General features: G+C 45.7%; 1 protein-coding gene across 1 annotated transcript in view; it reads left to right on the forward strand.

The window, feature by feature from the left end:
- LOC147111062 (uncharacterized) overlaps window positions 1–7,625 on the forward strand; it is a 46,673-nt gene extending 39,048 nt beyond the window's left edge. The window contains exon 4 of the mRNA XM_086002289.1: window positions 6,613–7,625. Coding sequence (XP_085858415.1) covers window positions 6,613–6,627 — 15 coding nt within the window. The 3' untranslated portion in view covers window positions 6,628–7,625. The remainder of the gene's footprint in view (window positions 1–6,612) is intronic.
- The last annotated feature ends 15,254 nt before the right edge of the window (window positions 7,626–22,879 follow it).

The raw sequence follows: 22,879 nt of genomic DNA on the forward strand, positions 1-22,879 counted from the left end.
CCCCCCGACCATCATCGTACCCCCCCCCCGACCACCATCTGCTCCCCCCCCTCGACCACCATCGGACACCCTGCCTGACCACCATCGGACACCCCGACTGCCTTCTGCTCTCCTCCACCCCCGACCACCATCTTCTCCCCCCACGACCGCTATCTGCTTCCCCCGACTACCATCCCCAACCACCATTTGGACCCCCCCGCTACTGCCATTTGACCCCCCTCCCCGTGATTAAGACCCCCCACTGCAATCGGGACCCCCCCTGAAATCAGGACTCCCCCCTCCCCACCGCCCGCCCCCCCCCCGCAACGATCGGGACCCTCCAACCCCGTGATTGCGTCCCCGCCCACCCTGCGATCAGGACCCCCCACCCTGCGATCAGGACCCCCCACCCTGCGATCAGGACCCCACTCTTAGACCTGCCTGACCTCCTCATCCTCAGCTTCGGCCTTGTGAAGCTGACTTCCTGCCCAAAAGACCTCTAGCCTGTCAATCAGGCTGCCTGTGGCGGGAACCCGACAGAAAAAATTTAAAGGAGCCCTGCAGTTACAAACTGCAGGACATTCAGGAAACCCATTCTTTTACATTTCCTGACCTCACAACAGCCCCTCAGCATGGAACTCACCTCCATGCTAAAATCCAGCCCATAAAGTTAGAGAGTAATATGTGTAAGAAAAAATTGGCATCCCTTAGAACTGTCTGTTTAAAGGTTAGAAACTGACATCATATTTGTAACAGTTATGATTTATTTAAGCATAAGTGAGACTTAATACGTTACAGTATTTGAGCAGCAGTTTACAAAGTACAATTAAGAATCATATTACCCATTATAACTGTCCTTTTGGGTAGTAGGCATGGCCCATTCTTGGTTCCTTCTACTCGCATACACATTTGCACCAGTCTGGAGCGGTAACCTTCCTGACCCTTCTAGAGTGAGAATGACCCAAACTCACTAGGATATACTCCAAGACCCGGAACTACAGGAAGATCTATCCAATCATGTATCTGCCATACCCCTCATTCTACCCAATCAAGAGCCTGGCAAGGTCTATGACCAGCACATGCCTTGGGCCCTCCCTTATCTGAGCCCAGCACAAGCTTTTTCTGTTTCCATGGCGATGACATAACCCAGGACTTTGATGACAACGGCTTCTACTTCGAGTCTGGTTTTTAACATACTTTAACCTAATTCTAGCAGGAATAAGACCAAATTACCAAAACCATACTAACTAAATAAAAATTATAAACGCATTCTTAGTATTAAACTACAGTCTAGCAGATCTTAATACTGAAAATTAATAAAAGGAATTTAGCTGGTTATGCTTCAATGGCTCATTTTCCCACATAGAAGAACCAGATAAGAGATAAAACTGAAACAACTCAGAGCCTCCCTGTTCTCTTCCCTAGCCTTTCTAACAAAAACAAGGGCAATTCAGCCATAAATAAGGCCATCCAATGCACTCCCAGCACCTGCAATCTGCAAGCTGTGGATTTTGCAGTATAGCAGTTTAACTCTTTGCAATGCCTGATTCCTCAAAATACCCTCAAAATCCATATTCTTACATATGTCTGATAATTTACTTAATTTAAAATCATAGAATCATAGAATGGTTACAGCACAGAAGGAGGCCATTCAGCCCATCGAGCCCATGCTGGCAAATTTATTATTTACAAAACATTCATCTTAAACACCCTAGGCACCCTTACAGAGTAGTGCACATTAGTTTCACGTCTGACACTCGTGCGTGGATTTTAATGAGGCATCGTGAAGATGGCTTCTCCTAGCCTGTTCATGCCACCGGGCATCGAAGGTCTCTTTCTTCCTAACTAAGTAAAAACATGGCATCCCTTTTATACCATTTTCTTTCTGGCCTTCTTCCTTCTGGATGCAACGCTCATTAAAATATTTAAATAAGGGTGCTTTTGTAAAATTGATCTGCCCCAGTGCCTGACTCGCCACATGATAAACTTGCTCAGCAACTCGTGGCGCTAACGGGCAGCAAGGACCCTTCATCAGTGTTATTTAAAGGGCTCATCCACTACAAACAGGATAGTTGCTGGTTTTTCCTTTCAGGCCGCTGGTTAACTTATGAACCTTTTAGGCCTATATTCTGACCCCTACCACTGATTTCTGACTTCTGCTAAGAAGTTTTTGCTGGTATTGGACTGTTTTTGGCTGCCTTTGAAAGTTTCAATGCAGTCATGGGTGGTCTAGTCCGTCTGCCTTTGGGCTGTAGGACGAGAGGGAGCAGCTAAGAAGACAGGAGAGAGGAGGAGCAGCTTGGAGAAGATGGGGGAGGAGGAGAGCACTGCGCAGGAGGCCATGCCCACAGTGGGTCGTCAGGGACGACTTTTTCTACCTTAACTTCACTGAGGAGCAATGTGTTGGGCAGCTTCGCTTCACCAAGGAGACTGTCACCGAGCTTTGTTACCTGCTGCTGCCATGATTTGACCCACGTACCAGGGCATGGACAGCACTGCCTGTGGCTGTCAAGGTCACCGAGGCTTTTAACTTTTATGCAACAGGCTCCTTCTAGGTTGCAGCAGGTGACATCAGTGACATCTCCCAGTTTGCTGTTAACTGTTGCATTAAACATAGAAGATAGGAGCAGGAGTAGGCCATTCGGCCCCTTGAGCCCACTCCTCCATTTAATGAGACCATGGTTGATCAAACTCAGTACCCTGTCCCTGCTTTCTCCCCATATCCCTTGATTCCTTTAGCCTTAATAAATATATCTAACTCCTTCTTGAATATATTTAATGAATTGGCCTCAACTGCCCTGTGTGGCAGAGAATTCCACAGGTTCACCACTCTCTGGGTGAAGAAATTCCTCCTCATCTCTGTCCTAAATGGCTTAACCCTTATCCTTAGACTGTGACCCCTGGTTCTGGACTCCCCCGCCATCAGGAACATCCTTCCTGCATCTAGTCTGTCTAGTCCTGTTAGAATTTTATAAGTTTCAATGAGATCCCCTCTCATTCTTCTAAAATCTAGCGAATATAAGCCTAATCGACCCAATCTCTCCTCATACGTCATTCCTGCCATCCCAGGTATCAGTCTGGTGAATCTTCACTGCACTCTCTCCATGGCAAGTACATCCTTCCTCAGATAAGGCGACCAAAACTGCACACAATACTCGAGGTGTGGTCTCACCAAGGCCCTGTACAACTGCAGCAAGACATGCTTGCTCCTGTACTCAAATCCTCTCGCTATGAAGGCCAACATACCATTTGCCTTCTTAACCGCCTGCTGCACCTGCATGCTTACCTTCAGCGACTGGTGCACAAGGACACCCAGGTCTCATTGCACTTCCCCTTTTCCCAATCTCTTGCTGTTCAGATAATAATCTGTCTTCCTGTTTTTGCCACCGAAGTGGATAACCTCGCATTTAAGCACATTATACTGCATTTGCTATGCATCTGCCCAATCACCCAACCTGTCCAAATCGTACTGGAGTTTCTCTGCATCCTCCTCACAGCACACTCGCCCACCCAGCTTTGTGTCATCTGCAAACTTGGCGATATTACATCTAGTTCCCTCGTCTAGATTATTTATATATATTGTGAATAGCTGGGGTCCTAGCACCGATCCCTGCGGTATCCCACTAGTCACTGCCTGCCACTCGGAAAAAGACGCGTTTATTCCAACTCTTTGCTTCCTGTCTGCCAACCAGTTCTCTTATCCAAGTCAGTACCTTACCCCCAATCCCATGTGCTTTAACTTTACACGCTAATCTCTTATGCAGGACCTTATCGAAAGCCTTCTGAAAGTCCAAATACACCACACCCACTGGTTCTCCCTTATCTATTCTGCCAGTTACATCCTCAAAAAATTCCAGTAGATTAGTCAAGCATGATTTACCTTTTGTAAATCCATGTTGACTTTGTCCGATCCTGTCACTGTTTTCCAAGTGCTTTGCTATTACATCTTTTATAATGGACTCTAGCATTTTCCCCACTACTGATGTCAGGCTTACCGGTCTATAATTCCCCGTTTTCTCTCTACCACCCTTTTTAAATAATGGGGTTACATTAGCTCCCCTCCAATCCATGGGAACTGTTCCAGAGTCCATAGAATTTTGGAAGATGACCAGCAATGCATCTACTATTTCTAGGGCCACTTCCTTAAGTATCCTAGGATGTAGATTATCAGGCCCTGGGGATTTAACGGCCTTCAATACCGTCAATTTCCCTTACACCTTTTCCCTACAAATACTGATTTCATTCAATTCCTCCCTCTCATTGGACCCTATGTTCCCCGACATCCCTGGGAGGTTATTTGTGTCCTCCTTGGAGGTCACCGAGGCACTCTATGCCAAGAGGAACAGCTACATCTCTTTCCCAATGGACAAAGCGAAGCAGGATGGGAGAGCACGAGGCTTCGCCCACATTGCAGGCTTCCTCAGGGTGCAAGGTACCATAGTCTGCACACACATTGCTTTGCGTGCTCCCAATTAACCATCCTGGCATCTTTCTAAATAAAAAGCGATTCCACTCTCTCAATGTCCAACTTGTTTGTGACCACAGGGAGTTCATCTTGCAGGTCTGTGCCCGGTTTCCTGGCAGTCTTTCATTCATCCTGTGCCAGTCTTCTGTGTCACTTTTATTCCAACCAGGCCGTCGGGTCACAGGCTGGCTACTTAGTGACAAGTGATATCCTCTCCAGACATGGCTCATCACTCCAGTCAAGGGTCTGGGCCTACAATGAGGGCTATGCTATCACGAGAAACATTATTGATAGACAGTTGGCCTGCTCAAGCAACGATGTCGCTGCCTGGACCGTTCAGGAGGAGCTCTGCTGTACAGCCCTGATCGTGTATCCAGATTTGTGGTCATCTGCTGCATGCTGCATAACTTTATAATATTTAACAGGATTAATTAAGAATGCCTTTCTTCTGTGCTTCTTTGCCTATCCTAGTGCTTCTATGAAGTTTATCCCCAGGGGTGAGAGCTTGGGAGGTGAAAGGCTGCTGAGCTTCCACTGATGACACTTCAGATGGCCATGGCGGGTGACCTCCAGCAGCTCTGAGCTTTTAGGGCCCAGCTGCAGACTGCAGCATCTCGTCACGGACAGGAGCCATCTGGCCCAGCTGGTTGCACTAACGAGGGCACTGGCAGAGTGGGTGGCGGGGAGCAGGGCATGCTGCCATTCTGAGAGAGGAGAGGAGACCAGGTGCCTCTCCCACGGAGCCAAGGCCCCTTTGCAGGACTGCACCTCAGCACCGCTATGGCTCTGCGCGAGAACAGAGTGCAGGAGTGATGTGATGCTCTGAAAGCCTCTGTCAACACTGGTCCCTAGAGCCAATGTGGCACCTGACAGAGCTTCCAGTATGAGCCGCCAGGGAATCTGTCAGCAAAGGCTCCATCATGGTGGGTGCCACTGTTGCGTGCATGGAGGGAGTACAGTGAAGATTCACCAGACTGATACTTGGGATGGCAGGAGTGATGTATGAGGAGAGATTGGGTCGATTGGGCTTATATTCGCTGGAGTTTAGAAGAATGAGAGGGGATCTCATTGAAACTTATAAAATTCTAACAGGACTAGACAGACTAGATGCAGGAAGGATGTTCTCGATGGCGGGGGAGTCCAGAACCAGGGGTCACAGTCTAAGGATAAGGGGTAAGCCATTTAGGACAGAGATGAGGAGGAATTTCTTCACCCAGGGAGTGGTGAACCTGTGGAATTCTCTACCACAGAAGGCAGTTGAGGCCAATTCATTAAATATATTCAAGAAGGAGTTAGATATATTTCTTAAGGATAAAGGGATCAAGGGATATGGGGAGAAAGCAGGGACCAGGGTACTGAATTTGGATGATCAGCCATGATCGCATTGAATGGCGGAGCAGGCTCGAGGGGCCGAATGGCCTGATCCTGCTCCTATCTATTATGTTTCTATGTTTCCATGTTGGACAGAATGGCCTCCCTGCTCTGTGCGAAGCCCTGATACAAGTTGGAGCTGGATTTCCCATGCTCTGGGCCATTGCGCGCAAGCTCACTGTCAGACTGCTCAGTACACCTAGTATTTCCTGGTGTATGCCCATCAGCCTTTTTCGGTAGACTGAGCCCTCAAAGTCAGCATCTGATTCTGTTTCATTTATTTCCTTGACCTAAAAAAGGGTACAACTTGGAACCTTAGTTAAAAGGTGCCAATGTTCTCTTTCCAGATAAATAATCACAGGGAGTGGCTGTACTTCAGGGATCCTCTTGGCTAATATCACAAGGAAATGCACTTCTTGTTATCCACAGAGATGCTCAGTAAATGCAGCAACTTTTAGACAAATAAGATATGAAAAAATAATGAAATATCTGAGACACATCTTACCAAGAATATTTTATTTGTTGTACTTAGTCTGAGTTTTCTTCTCCTTTAAAGATGTATTGAAACAATTCAGTAAAGGGAGCATCTCACTAATCGAAGTTCCAATCTTTCATAATTGGAAGAAACCTTGCTAAGTGCTTGTGAGTTATGGACCTTCACTCTCCTTAAAGAACGTGGATTGCTTACTGTTACTGGATTGTGCATACAGCATTGCATTTTGATAGTTAATTTGAATTATTAGATTAAATCAAACAAGTGCATACTTATGCCCTTTTAACTTTTTTTCTGCTTGCAGGATCTTTTGGAATGAAACAGTTTATGATGGAACCAGAATGCAGACTGTGCTGAAATTCACTTTTGTTTTTTCAGTAAACCCAAAGTGCAGGCATTGAGCTGAATGAATTTTGCTTTCAGTGCTTCTGTTTTGTGTGTGCTTGTTTTTGTGGATTCTGTGTACATGGGATGAAAAGGAACAGAATGATATCTTATTTTGTCTCATTTGCACACAAATGGGAAATGACTGAGAAAACAAATGTAGCCATCATGGATATACTAAGCATCTACATAATCATATTTGCAAAAATACTAATGGTTACTAGTATGATCTGTTCATTTATTAGAAATTCTTACTATGGATTTCATTATTCAGTCTTACCATTAAATTCTACAGTAATTCAGCACTGTGATTGATTTAATATATTTGAGAAAGTCAGAATTTTCCAGTATTGCAAAAACTAAAATTAAATCCTAAGTAATAGTTATGTTGTGTCATTATAAAATGATTATGCAGAAAAAATAGCAGTTGATGATACTATGCACTGCAATAAGGATGTAATTAAGGTCTTTTCAATCCTTCAGTTTTAGTGATATATTTCAAAAAGTTATAATAGGGAATTTCACAGAACACAGCAGTTTTATTTCTTGTGCAGTATTATATTGAAACGAAAATGGTCTGTGTGTTCGAAATCACTCGCACCACTAATAATCTATCAAACTTCTGAAAAATTCGATTCAGATGCATTTGTAGATTGAGCTCTTTCATTGGCTTTTCTTTGGGGAATGCAGTTTCTATTACATTTTTGTTCGCTTGTGTGTGTCTACATCCTTCCTGTCACTCATCGTTACATCAGCTGCACCCTCCGATCCCATTGCACAATGAAATCAGGATTGTTAATAGGAAAGTATTCGGAGTGTGCTAGGCTGTCCTTTTTATTGATTTAGACATATAAAAACCCTTTTCTTTCTCCCGAGGTTCCCCAAGCTCTCTTGACTATAGAGTTCAGGTGGCATCGCACTTCTAGACCTCCACTAAAGCCATTTTGAGCTGGTATCAACTCTTGATGGCTGTAGTAGAGGTCTGGGAGTATTTTCAATTATCCTTTCTTCCTCTACCCTAGGAATATAGGAACAGGAGTAGGCCATTGAACTCCTTGAGCCTGTTCCACCATTCAATGAGATCATGGCTGATCTGTGACCTAACTCCATATATCCATCTTTGGTTAACAAAAATCTATCAATCTCAGATTTAAAATTAACAATTGACCCAGCATCAGCTGCCATTTGCAGAAGAGAGTTCCAAACTTCTTCCACCCTTTGTGTGTAGAAGTGTTTCCTAACTTCATTCCTGAAAGAAAATGGGGAGGCATCTAATCCCCTCATAGCAGCACGACTGACATCACATCCTCAATCCTGAATCTCCTGCCTCCTCATCCCCCCATAGCAGCACGACTGAGATCACACCCTCAATCCTGAAACTCCTACTTCCTCATCCCCCCCATAGCAGCACGACTAAGATCATATCCTCAATCCTGAATCTCCTGCCTCCTCATCCCCCCATAGCAGCACGACTGAGATCATATCCTCAATCCTGAATCTCCTGCCTCCTCATCCCCCCATAGCAGCACGACTGAGATCACACCCTGTAAGGGGTTTTGGTTTTGGTTTGGGGTTTTTGCCTGGTCAGTCAGCCGTGTGTCTGAGCTGTTCCAGCCCCGTGTGGTTCGAATCGCTTCCCCTTTGGTTCTGACCGCCGGACTTATTTCAGTAGCGATATAGACAAAACGAGACCAGTGGTTTGGTGCAAAGAGAACCAGTGTTTTATTGAACTAAAGAATTAATTGCGATACAGTGAAAACAATTATGAATACAGCACACTTTTACTTAACGGGGAGGAGAAGAAGACGGACACATCGAGGGAAAATTGACTAAAAATGACAATTTAACAAAATTCCCCTTTTAGTTCCCACCCCTTATGCCTATCTAGGTTGCCTTGTAATGGGCCAGAAAGTTTATGCTCACCAGTCTACGATGTTGAAATGCCTGCTCCGTGCCCTGCTGTCTGCCTTGGATTTTTCACCACCCGAAGTAGAGATACCCCAGTAATTCAAAAATAACTGCGGGTATTCCACTTTTATTGGGTGGGCTGTTACAATCTTCCTGAAGGCAGGGCACCGGAGGTGAGGCGGTAGAGAGAGAGAGAATGGCTTCCTGAGGGGCTACCTTTATACCCCATTGGGAGCCCTTCTCTTCGTGCCCAAATCTGGATGTATCTGGGTTACACAAAAGGGACCGATCTGTCCCCATTGACCGTAATGGGTTTGAATGCGTTTCTCATTCGTTTAACTGGTTTGTGAATGGAGCTGTCCCAGTTTGAAAAATGTCCTGTTGGTTTCTTGAGTGCTTGATAAACAGTACTTGAATGTTAGTGTAAACAATCCTTTGTCCTGTGAGTGCTCGGTAAACAGTACTTGAATGTTAGTGTAAACAATCCTTTGTTCTGTGGTTACAGCCTAACCGCAACTAAATTGGCAGCAATCACTTAAGCCCTTGAGTCAACACTGCTGAGGGCTTGTAAACAGAGTCCTTTGTTCCGTGTTGAAACTTCCTAACCGCAGTTGATTGACAGTTTCAAGTACCTTGCGTCAGCCAGTGTTAGGAGATCCTGTTTTTATATTCATACAGGCTGTCTTTCCCTTTTGCCATGAGGCCGGCTACAGCCATCTTTAATGTCCTGGGTTTTTAAAGCACATTCCAACCAGGTTTTCTTTAATCAAATAATCTTCGGGGGCTGCCGAAATTTAGTGAACCTTACAGTCCTCCCTTGGATAGATACTAAAACTTGCTTGCAGTATCCTATAAAGGTGAGCAAAAATTTCTGACCCCCCCCCCACAAACAACCTTCCCTTATACTTATCTATATCTATCTCTGATCCCTCGACACCTCCATCCCCCTTACTCAGAGAGAACCGCAGTGCACGGTCGGCATCTATCGATAGAAAAACATGATTAATACAATAATTCAAGCACGGAGGGGGTCCGATACCCCTGCACCACTTGTGACATCATAGAGCTTTATCATGATACAACATCTTTAATGAAATTAACACCAAGCCAAAACATATTTGTTAAAAATACAAACGGAAGAAAACGAGCTTCGCTTTTTTTTAAAAGAGAAAAAAAAACGAATCTGCCATCACTCATGATTAGTTTCAATTCGGTCTTATTAACCTCCGAAAAGTCAAATTTACAGAATTTCCGAAACATCTTTTCCTTGGGGTGACGATTTGTATCCTCAGGCACTGGAGGGAGGCCTCCCCATACGTGAAGCTGGTCTCACTAGAATACTGGGTTGAATTGGATCCCAGTCATCCTGGCCCGCTCCCCTTGTGGGCATCTGCCTCCCGCAGACCCCTCCCGTCATGGGCTAGGGGTGCTCCCTTCCCCGAGTATCCAAAGACACGATGGTCCTCCGCACCTTTCAAAACTCTGAAAAAGACTTTAAAAAAAAATCTAGCCAGGTTCCCTGGCTCGGGGGAATGTGATCGGGTCCCGCGACCTCGGCTCACATAGACAACACTCTGGAACGGTTCCATACTTAAAACTTATACTTTAATACTTTAAAACTACCGATTGCAATATAAAATTAAAATTAACACACTCTAACTTACTTGTACACATTATTAAGCTTAAACAAAGCTATATACAAGCGCCGCCCGTCTCCGGGTGGCTAGCTAATCTCTGTTAGGACTGTTGCAGGCTACTGCCTGCAGTGAAGCTGGACTGATCCCAACTTCTTGTCCCTCGCAGCTTATGGCTGCTGGTTGGGGATCTCTGTCTTTTGGCTTCGCCCTTTTCCACTGGAAAGCTGGTGACCATACTTTCCTGGGCTGGGGTACCCGCTGGTGGGGCTACCCTGGCGAGTGGACCCTTCGCTCGGGTCACAGTCCTTGCTGGCTGGGTACCTTCTCCCTCGGGCCCCTCCCTTCCCAAACCTGGGCTGGGGATGGGCAATCCCTTGCCACCGGCTGCCGGTGGCTGAGAGTCTTCCCCTTCAGGTTTAAAACCTGGTTCAGGCTCCTCCCCGGAGTCCCATAAGAGAGGGGGAATCGCTCGGGCCGAGTGCTGGGGAACTTCTCCTCTCACGCACATGACTGCACCTGCGTGTGCAGTCTGTGAGTGTACCCGATGCAGGCTGAGGATTTCTAACCTGAGGTACAATCCCAGCTGCCCGTTTCCCTGCCTCCGGCTTAAACAATTTACATTGTTTAATATAACTAGCAGCCTGCCAGTAACCCTGTTCTAAATTCTTTCTCCTTACCAGGGCGGCCTTAAAGGTGGAATCTTGGGCTTGGACCTGCTTTTGGTCCGGGGTCGAAGCTATCCCATGTGTGCCTCCCTTGTCCCGGATTGCTGCTACCGGGCCTGCTCTACAGGGGTCCCAGAACTCTCCTTCCCTGTCCCCCTGCTTGGCCACCTCGTCGGTCTTGTGGTTACCCTCCCACATGGTATGGAGGGATCCTAAACCTATGGTCAAAGGTTTTGACCTTTCCCCAGCCTGTTCATTCCCTGTGGATCCCATTAAGCTAAATTGGACCTTGTTAGACCAGGGTGAATTGGTCAGGTCTTCCGAATGGACCACCATGCTGGAAGCTCCGGTGTCCACCGAATATCTCCCCTGCACCATCTTCACCCCCATCCTAACATAGGGCCTGCTCCCCTCAGCGTTTTCGCGGGGACACAGGTCGACAAGCTGCGCTGGCTCTAGTCATTGCTGGGAGTGGGATGGGGCAGATGGGGTCAAAGCACCGGTGGTGGCTGCTACTCTTCCCTGGCTGGCCAGGAGGAGAGATCGTATCGACTCCATGATTAGCTCGATCGCAGCGGGAGGGATATCTGGCCCTGCCTTTTGGGCTGGGGCTGTGGGATTCTTTGCTTTATTGTCCTTCCAAGGATTTCTACAATCCTTGCGCCAGTGGCCGTCCTTCCCGCACCCGTAACAGTTTAACTTAGTCTGGGAGGGACGGGTCCCCTCCTGGTGCTGCTCTTTCTTATTCGGGCCCCCAGGTTTAACCTCATGGACTTTTCCCTTGGGTTGGTGCGTCTCGGTACCCCTCATGTTTCTAAATGCTACTGTGAGCCGGCGGATCACCGTTTCTTCGGTGGTCTGGGGGTTTCGGGGGTCAAACCAAGCCACGGCCTGGGCTTGGATCTGGGGCAGGCAGTTTGTCATAAGACAACGGAGCCAGTGAGTCAATTGGGCTGGGTTCAGTGCTGCCTGCCCTGGCATTCCCGGGCATGCGCTCCAGTAGACTGGCCACAGCCTGTCTGCGAACTCCTGCGGGGACTCCCCTGGGAGCTGTACCGTTCTTTCTACCCGGGCGAACGGACCACCATCATTGAGTCCCATGGCCTCCAATATCTCATTCCTCAAATCCTCGTATTATTTCTGCCCCCTTTTGCATTCGCCAGATAGGGTCTGGAGGAGATCACCTCCCAGGGAAAACAGCAGCATTTTAGCTTGCTCTGTGTCATCGCAGTCATTAACACAAGCTGCTTGTTCTATCTCCCTGAAGTGCAGAGAGGGGTCTCCCTTTTTAGTGAGCTTGGGGATGTGGCTAACCATGGCCCTGAGCTGTTGGGTGCCATAAGGCACCACAAACTGATTCTGGAGGGCCCCTGGGTCATCATCATCAACGGGCGGACCGTACCTCCGTTGTCGGAGGGGATACACGGGTCCTGGTCCCGGCCTATCTAGCGGGGCCTGCTGTGCTTCCTCTACCTTCTCATCCTCCACCCCCCCTTGCTGCCAGAGCACCTGAAAGCTCGGAGCTATGGGTGGCGGTCGTGGGACCTCTGATTTCCCAACCAACTTTGTTCTGGGTGTTGCCTGTGGGACGGTTCTATTTGGGTTGCCGGTAAAGTCCGACTGGCCAACTTCGGGCTGATAAGACATATCATTCCCTTTGCCCTCTTTAAAGCCATATTCAAGCTTTCTATCTCTTCCCTACAGGGGCCATGATCTCCTTCCTCGAGCCCTTGGTCGCAGGCCAGCTTATACGCTGCCTTTACCGCCCTAACCTTTTCTTCTTGCTCTCTTCTTGTATGAGGCGGGCATTCTCCTCCCGCACCCTCATCTCATTATTCTTGGCCTCTGTAACTAGGCACTTCAGGTACTCTAACTCGTGCCTCGTGTGGCTTTTGTCCTCATTAAACTGGTCCACCAGGCACTCTATTCTTCAATCTCCATTTCCTTATCCCAACTCTCTGCTTTAACTTCCCTAAGCTTGCGGGTACCTAACCGCAAACAGATCAGTGGTGTGATAAAAAGAAAACCAATAACTGCTGCTGCTCTCCAGACCCAGACCACTGTCTGCTACATCGCATACTGTCGCCGACGGTCCTGCCGCGGTCGCCATTTTATATGGGGTTTTGGTTTTGGTTTGGGGTTTTTGCCTGGTCAGTCAGCTGTGTGCCTGAGCTGTTCCAGCCCCGTGTGGTTCGAATCGCTTTCCCTTTGGTTCTGACTGCCGGACTTATTTCAGTAGCGATATAGACAAAACGAGACCAGTGGTTTGGTGCAAAGAGAACCAGTGTTTTATTGAACTCAAGAATTAATTGCGACACAGTGAAAACAATTATGAATACAGCACACTTTTACTTAACGGGGAGGAGAAGAAGACGGGCACATCGAGGGAAAATTGACTAAAAATGACAATTTAACAAAATTCCCTGTGAATGGAGCTGTCCCAGTTTGAAAAACATCCCGCTGGTTTCTTGAGTGCTTGATAAACAGTACTTGAATGTTAGTGTAAACAATCCTTTGTCCTGTGAGTGCTCGGTAAACAGCACTTGAATGTTAGTGTAAGCAATCCTTTGTTCTGTGGTTACAGCCTAACCGCAACTAGATTGACAGTAGTCACTTAAGCCCTTGAGTCAACACTGCTGAGGGCTTGTAAACAGAGACCTTTGTTCCGCGTTGAAACTTCCTAACCGCAGTTGATTGACAGTTTCAAGTACCTTGCGTCAGCCAATGTTGGGAGATCCTGTTTTTATATTCATACAGGCTGTCTTTCTCTTTTGCCACGAGGCCGGCTACAGCCATCTTTAATGTCCTGGGTTTTTAAAGCACATTCCAACCAGTTTTTCTTTAATCAAATAATCTTCGGGGGCTGCCGAAATTTTGTGAACCTTACAACCCTCAATCCTGAAACTCCTACCCCCTCATCCCCCCATAGCAGCACGACTGAGATCACATCCTCAATCCTTAATCTCCTACCCCCTCATTTCCTCTTAGCAGCATGACTGAGATTACATCATCAATCTTGAATTCCACCCCCCCCTCCCCCCACCAAAGATGTTGTGAGTTCGGCTCTTCTTTTCTGATTTACACTCTTAATCCAAAAACCTTTAACAGCAATTAAAACATATTTCTGTAGCCAGGTGTTAGCTCTGTCAGTTGATTACCTGCTTTATTTGTGTTGCCTTGAAGAATATTGTTCCAATGTTATAAGACAGACAGAAGTGGGCTGTGCTGGCAAATGGCACAGACACACCTACACCAGTAGCTTATGGGATGGGTCATGCTAAATTTGTGGTGGCAGTTGCTCCCCCTAATTTGAATAAGCTACTGACACGGGATGAGCTTGTCGAGAGAGTGTGAACTGCAGCACCCTTGGCTGAGGAGCAATGTTCCCGTTAACCCACGCAACGGTCTGGAGGTCCCACGCAGCCAGCTCACCGGCTTTTAAATGGAAAAATCGCGCATGGGCCGCAGAGCCCTTTAAAAGGGCCGCGCATCCAAAAAAAATTAGAGGGAATACTGCTGAGGAGCACAAAATACAGTGACGCAGCAGGTTTTAAAAGTCCGCAGCTTGTCATAAAAGGGGAAGTTATGGTGGTGGCAGAAAAGTGGGCTAATTGTTCCACTGGCCCAGTGGAGATTTGTGGGCAACATTGCTTCCTTTGGTGTTGTAGAGTTGATGGAGGTGCACAAAAGGAGGGTAACTCTATTTCGGGCTGAAAGCCACCCTCCAGTAAAAGTGTCAGGTGACAGAGGAAGCTCAATGACAGAGTCACGGCAGTGAGCCAGGCCCCTTGTACCTGATGGCAAATGAAGTAGTGTGCGGGTGTGCTCCTAAACATATAAATGCAAAACAACCCTTTAAGCAGAAACCATCATCTCTGTTTAAGAGGTATATTTGAGTAGGCCAGGACCTAGGACTGTGCCTAGTTTTTAAGGGTAGACCTCACCCGAAATTTGTTGGGGGATGATTAATTAGGGGACTTAATTGTTAAAATGATACCATAAATGCTAGTGTATGGTCTCAGATTTTGCACTGTAATTGTCCGTTAGAGAATTGGTCTTGCAAAATTGGGTGCCCAATTTTCCAACCATCGGTTGGTCAGGCCCTGTAAAATCAGGGCTTACAAATCCAGTTTATTTATTGTGTCTTGATCAAGTTTGCAGATGATACAAAAATGAGCCGTGTGGTTGATACTGAGGAAGATAGCTGTAGACTGCAGGAAGATATCAATGGACTGGTCAGGTGGACAGAAAAGTGGCAAATAGAATTCAATCCGGAGAAGCGTGAGGTAATACAGAGGAGATTTACAAGAATGTTGCCGGGAGTAGCTATGAGGAAAGACTGGATATGCTGAGTCTGTTTTCCTTGGAACAGAGGAGGCTGAGGGGAAACCTTATTGAGGTGTATAAAATTATGAGGGGCATAGATAAAGTGGATAGAAAGGACCTATTTCCCTTAGCAGAGGGGTCACAGATTTAAAGTCATTGGGGGAAGGTTTAGAGGGGATTTGAAGGGAAATTTCTTCACCCAGAGCGTTGTGGGGGTCTGGAACTCACTGCCTGAAAGGGTGGTAGAGGCAGGAATTCTAACCACATTTTAAAAAGTACTTGGATGTGCACTTGGGATGCTGCAACCTGCAGGGCTATGGACCAAGAGCTGGGAAGTGGGATTAGGCTGGATAGCTCTTTGTTGGCCGGCGCGGACACGATGTGCCGAAATGGCCTCCTTCTGTGCTGTAACTTTCTATGATTCTATTAATGCATTTGAGGAGGGCTAACAAGGCAAGTGACTGCATAATAAATGCCAACATATTGAGAAGTGTAGAGGAACAGAGGGACCTTGGCGTGCATGTCCACAGATCCCTGAAGGTAGCAGGACAGGTAGATAAGGTGGTTAAGAAGGCATATGGGATACTTTCCTTTATTAGCTGAGGCATAGAATATAAGAACAGGGAGGTTATGACAGAACTGTAAAAAAACACTTGTTAGGCCACAGCTAGAGTACTGTGTACAGTTATGGTCGCCACATTACAGGAAATATGTGATTGCACTAGAGAGGGTAGAGAGGAGATTTACGAGTATGTTGCCTGAACTGGGGAATTTTAGCTATGAGGAAAGATTGGATAGGCTGAGGTGGTTTTCTTTGGAACAGAGGAGGCTGAAGGGAGACTTGATTGAGGTGTATAAAATTATGAGGGGCCCAGCTAGAGTGGATAGGAAGGACCTATTTCCCTCAGCAGAGAGGTCTATAACCAGGGGGCTTGGTATTAAAGTAATTGGTAGAAGGATTAGAGGGAGTTGAGGAGAAATGTTTTCACCCAGAGGGTGGTGGGGGTCTGGAACTCACTGCCTGAAAGGGTGGTAGAGGCAGAAACCCTCATCATGTTTAAAAAGTACTTGGATATGCACTTGAAGTGCCGTAACTTGCAAGGCTACGGACCAAGAGCTGGAAAGTGAGATTGGGCTGGATAGCTCTTTTTCGGCCAGCACAGACACGATGGGCCAAATGGCCTCCTTCTGTGCTGTAAATTTCTATGATCAAGGTCCAGCATTTTGTTTCTTTGGGTGATTGAGTTTCCCAATTTTTACTATAATTGTTGCATTTGATACCTTCCTGACGATGATCAATCCATCAGCGTAAATGAATCGTTGCATGTTGATGGTCTGATTCCAACAGACTAGCACGGTGTTATTTGTGCTAATGAAACATGCAGGTCAAAATGATCTGGATATTCTATGGAAGAAAAATCAATCAAGCAGGTTATTTTTTCAAATGTTTGCTCTGGGAGGGAGGGGCACGAATATGAGATTCTATATCTGATGGATTACTGTGCATTCATTACAAGGTGTTCAAATACTGTTAAGTGTATCATTGTTGCTTTAAGATGACTTTATTGTTCATACTTAACTACAATACAGAAGCATTAAACAAAGCCGCTGTGATATCCGTAGCTGTTTTTGTAAGAGTGAATGTTTCTTTAAACCGATTGTTCACTCTATTGGTTAATAATTGAACTAAATTAGCTGCAAGTCCTCTTTATTCACTTGCGGCATGACAACCACACCTTTCAGTATGAACATTTATTTTACTGACATTCAGAAGGTATGGAAGTGTGTATGCCTCATTTATTTATTAGAGGAATTGTCCAAAAGAGTTACTGAAACACCTTTGTCAATTTTAGATTAGGAATTATGATTATGAAAGACCAGTATTGATTGGAGTTCATGTTATTTCCAGGAAATTTTCTTCCACTTGAAAAATTAAATTGCATAATGTTAAAAGAGACCATTCAATGGGGAACTACGTGAGTAACAGAATTTATTCCACTCGCAAGGAAAACCCAATAAATTAAATGTGGTAAATTCACAAATGGTTAACTCTTCTCTACAGATGGAATAAATTCTGAATTCTACAATCCCATTGAGTATTCTATTTGCAAAAATGCATTATTAAAATTTTATTTTGTAGTGATTGGATGGCAATTTGAAAATTCCCTTAGCAGGGGAATTCAATTCATAATATCATCTTGGCAAAAATAAATGAAATCTATCTTCCTGCCCCATTTTTAGTAATTGGAGCATAGTTGGAAGAGGAAAAACTCGTCTGTCAATAAGCTTTTGATATTCTGCAGCTGGGAAGTGCCTGGCAGCGTTGCAGGTTGATATGTCTGCCAGTCTTGCCTTTGCCTGTCATCTGCATATGATGGCTCAGTCGAGATTGATACTTATGTGTGGAATTGTAGGGATAACTCGACTTCCTCACTGCCCATGATGTAGCATGTTGCTGTTGGTCCATCAACATGCTGTATTGGTAAGCTGCTTCATTTGATTTTTTATCATGGTATTTGTTATACACCCACCCAGGACATGTCCTGACTATATTTTATCTACATGTCAGCTTGGTCCAGTGGTAGCACCCTTGCCTCTGAGTCAGAAAGTTGTGGGTTCAAGCCCCATTCCAGCACATAATCAAGGCTGTTACTTCAGTGGAGTGCTGAGGGACAGCGGCGTTGTTGGAGATGCTATTCTTCAAATGAGATATTAAACCAAGGCCCTGTCAGGTGGACGTAATAGATACCACGCCATTAATCGAAGATCATCAGGGGAATTTTCCCAGTGTCCTGGCCAACATTATCCCTCAACCCATGTCACCAAAACAGATTAACTGGACATTGCTGTTTGTGAGACCTTGTGTTGTGCAAATTGGCTGCCTATGAAACAACAGTGATTACATTTCAGCAATTCATTGGCTGTGAAGCACTTTGGGACATCCTGAGGTTGTGAAAGGCACTATCTAACTGCAAGTTTTGAAGAATTGGAATCTTTTTGTCAATTGTAACCGTTTATTTTGAAAAATAGTATTCTTTACACGGTGCATTAACTGATGCTGTGCGATTAGATTTTCTTTTATACTATATTATGTCATTGTTTCTATGAAAAAATGTATTGCTGTGATCTTGATGACTGATGGACGCATTAAAAACCAAGTTTGCACATGAAACTTGTGATCTCAGTTATTATTAATGTTACACATTTAGTCAATCTGTACATTAAGCAGAGTAGAGCTTAAAAATTCCCCTTAGCAACGAGCAATATATTTTCCATCTTATGTGGAACTGAAAAATGAAGGAGCCCTTCAGCAACTAACGTCACTCTGTCTAACACAGAATCTCTAGTCCTTTTTCTGCATCTTAACTTTTGTGGCCTCTTGCAGCTCATCCTCGCCTCACTGACTAGCTCATGGTCTGTATTGAAGTTCAGCTTTATTTTTATTTTTTTACAGGGTTTGTATTCTCTAGTTAGATATCTTTGGTGAGTTGAAAATAAAGCCTTCCTTTTATCAAATGAGAAATATGGGCCGGAATTTTGCCAACCTGGGCGGGTCCATTGCGGGCGGTTGACGTGGCGGGTCGTGACCCTGCTGCCGGCTCCATCCCGCTGCTGAAAATGACTTTCCCTTAATAGGGCCTATTGAGCCTGCCCTGCGCGTTACCCAACCCAATTAAATGGTGTGGGTCTGGTGACGTCATCAATGACGTGTTTTCAGCTGTGATCTTTAAAGGGACCATGGCCACATTGGATTTGAACGTTAACGTAACACAGTGCTGTCAGTGCACTACAGCATTGGAGTGCTGCAAACACTGACAATGACTGCACAGAGGCAGAGGGCTGCACCCAGGTTCTCCAATGACTCCTTCCATATGTTTATGGAGGAAGTCAGAGCACGCAGCGAGGTCCTTTTCCCTTCCAATGGGCAGAAGAGACCTCCTCAGGACACCAACACAGCCTGGTTGGAGACTGCAGAGGGGGTCACCAGCAGGGATGTGGGCAGGAGGACCTGGGTGCAACGCTGCAAACGTTTCAATTATCTCATTATATCAGGAAATGTGAGTACAAAGCCACACTCACCTTCATCCTGCTGTGCCTGTCATCACACCCCCATCACTCTGCCTTCCCAACCCTGCTCCTGCACATCCTTACTCAACCAACATACCTTGCACATCCACCCATCCCTCTCTATCTACATTATCACATCCCCATCTCACTAGCCACCCCTCACACTCACCCTCATTCTAATGCAATCATACCAACTAATAACACACAAGGAGGCCACTTGGCATTGGCACCCCACTCCATTATAGTCAATCTCTAAAGATTTAACCCATCCATTCCTTACACTCATTCCATCACTCTCACTCAACCTTCTCTTTACCTCCTTGCAGGAAAAGAGAGCCCAAAATATGAGGGGGAGAACCGGCGTTGGCCCTCCATCATTTACAAACCTTACAACAGCAGAGGAGGCTGCTTTAGAAATATCTGGAGTCGCCGAGTTGCTGGAGGTGGGAGATGAAGAGAGGGGGACATCTCAGCAACCAGGTGACAGAATTACATATTATACAGCTACATGGCGTACATCAGTCACTCATGGGCACTGATGTCAGCAGCCACTGAATGGTCTCTTTTTGCATAATGGTATCTGTACCCATTCTTCATATGACATATCTAACTCATCTCTTTACTATCCTGCAGGTCCATCAAGAGGCCCACCCACTGTCCAGGAGAAAGAGGAAGATGATTCCTCAGAGAAGCCTCCAGCCTCTGAGGGCGCACCATCACCAGACATAAACGCACCCAGCACCAACGCAGATACGCACATGGGACATGAGCACCACGGTGTCGCAGGCGATGGCGACTGTAGGCTCCTCCATGGATAGGATGGCCACCTGCATGGAGCAGCTAATGCACCACTCACAGGAGAACATGGTCTCTGTGGAGAATAGATAGCTATCTATGGAGGATAGATGGCAGACGCTCATAGACCTCCACTCTAGGAGGGATGTCAGGGTAAACGTGGGTCCTCATGGCCCCACTGATGTGCAGCAAGGTGCTCTCCAGCTCCTTGGCAGCTAGGAAGTGAGCAGGCAGCCTCTACCTCTGCTGAAGCCACAGGGCTAGCACCTCATAGAAGCATGCGGAAGAGAAAGATGACACACAAGTAGATTCACAAGGGTGTTTTATCAAATGTTTATGTAAGGTTTCCGTTAATGTGCTGTCAAACATAAAACTCTTTATTTTCAACACTTTCCCGTCTTGGACAGATTTGTGTGCACCTTTGCAAGTGGCTTAGTGAGTTGCAGTGAATCTTGAGACGTAATGGTACCTCCAGCAACAGTGGTGAGTGTGAAAGGAATGGCTTGGTCATTGTAGGGATGCTTTATGGTGTTGCTGAGGGGTGGTGCCAACCTGGCGCATCATGTGGCAGCCAGGGTGTACAGCGTCAAGTGAAGTAAATCTGTCTATGATGAGGCCACCCCTGGCCTCCCAGGCAGCAATGTGCTCGGGTGCTGATGCCCTCTGTCCTGTGCACCATCAGGTGATTGTGGAGAAGGTGGTGTTGTTGTTGGTGTTGCTGGTGTTGGGGCTCATCGTGGTCAGATTCTGAGGACCAAGGTGAGACAGTATAAATGAAATAGATGGCAGATGAAGTAGAGATGACCGAAGCAATCTGTCAATGGTGAGAGAGGTTCTTCCAATGAGGTGACACTGGATGGAGACTTTGCTGGAAAAGCTGCAGCCTGCAGAATCTGTGCTGGGAATGCAGTAAAAAAACTGCTTCTGCTGAGGAAAGTGCTCACCTGTCAGGTGGGAGCTTTTATAGTACATTTGATGCTGCCAACTAATCAGCTGGAGCAATGGCCACTGAACTCCCTCCCGCCTCAGGTTGACAGATGTGGTTCCCGAGCAGCGTGTTTCCCGTGGCATCCAGTTAAATTTAAAAGGTAGGGTTAAAACCATTCTTAAGGGTCTGACAACTAGCTACAAATAATTTAAATTGGGTCGCCCGCCTCTGCCGGTCGGGTCCGCGCTGACAGACGCGCCTGGGGGAAAGACATGAGGGAGCAGGATGACAGAGGGTTCCCGATCCACTCCAAAAGATAACAACTTTCTCACCCGACCTGCCTCCGATTGCACCACTACCACCCCAGAAAATTACGGCCATAGTTCCAAGTGTAGGATGGTGTTTGTTGATCCAGTGTGGCGTGTGGCCTGGTTAGTTGTTTAGTATCAGCAGTGGTACTTGACATTTTAAATGAATTGTTTTGATACGAAGTTCAGTAGGAAAATGTATGAACTGTGTTATCTGTTACCAATATGCCAACAATTAGCTCGTTCTGTGATAGTTAAGTGAGAAACTAAATAGAATAAAAGTTGTTTCCCAAAATGTTGTTTCCAGCAGATTGCTACAATCAAGGGAATTGTACAAGCTAAAGTTGTAAAGAAATTCTGTCACAGGAATGGTGACAAACCACTTTGTGTGTTGAGATCTGATACTGTAACTGAGCCCCAGGAGTACATGGTCAGAAAGTCCACATTAATTGCTCGATAGTTCCCAACAAGACACAGTTGAGGGGTAATGATAGTTTGGTACATACAATGGTGACTTTTTTGCTGCAACATCTGGAATAAAATGAATAAACAAATGTCTGGCTGGATTGATGAATGTTATTACCCCACTGGTTCTCTGAGCCAGTTGTGATTTTCTGAATGATGGATATGTGATACTTTGGAGGTGTGTTGCCTCTGGGGTCACATTTTCAGGTGCCATGCCTTTGAAAAACATGACACATTGGCACATTTTAGACGCAACACTTTTAATGATATGCCTATGGTTGTAGTGGTTTGTTTCCATAAAAAGTATACCTGACATCTGTGCTTTATATAAATGGCAAGATTAGTTGAGATTACAGAAATATTATTGGGCCAGTAATTCCTGTCCCAACGTGTGAGTACGGACGGGGTGCTCACGCGTCTGGCCGGAGGAAATGCCGGTTTTCAGCATGCACAGCGCATGCGGAGAAAACCGGCATTTCCAGTCCTCTGAACGAAGGGGTTCAGAAGCACAGCGCATGTGACTGCACAGGCAGCGCGTGCGCAGTGAACTTCGCCGATTTCATTCATGGATTCAGTGAGGTTAAGTCCTTACAAGTTACACTTGAAAAAAGCATGTGTAAAGTTGCTCCAGAGGCTGCGGAGGAAGATATATTTTATCGTGGAGCTTCTGAAAGGCATTTTTTTGTTTGGGAAAGGGAGGAAAGTTATTTTAAGAAATGCTGAGGTAAGTTTTAAAGTTTAAATTTTTTTTTTAAACGGGTTTTCAGTACTGTCGGCAGAAGGAGCAATTGTGGCTGTGTGAATTGAATGTGAAAATGAGTGTTCTAAAATGAGTAATGTAACATTTCCAACACTTTTAAGAAAGAAACTTTTCATCAGTAATAAGTAATTATGTATGTATGTCCGTATATATTCCTTTACGTATATGTATGTATGTTTTATATTCCTTTACTTATGTGTATGAATGTATGTTTTTAATTATGATTTTCCAATAAGTTACTTTCTCTGAAAGTCATAATTAAATACATACATTCATACACATAAGTAAAGGAACATATACATACACGCAAAGGAATATATACAGACA

This window comes from Somniosus microcephalus, chromosome 11 (assembly GCF_052327205.1).
Source record: "Somniosus microcephalus isolate GS21.2 chromosome 11, FLI_Smic_1.0, whole genome shotgun sequence".
In the NCBI taxonomy this organism is placed as follows: Eukaryota; Metazoa; Chordata; class Chondrichthyes; order Squaliformes; family Somniosidae; genus Somniosus; species Somniosus microcephalus.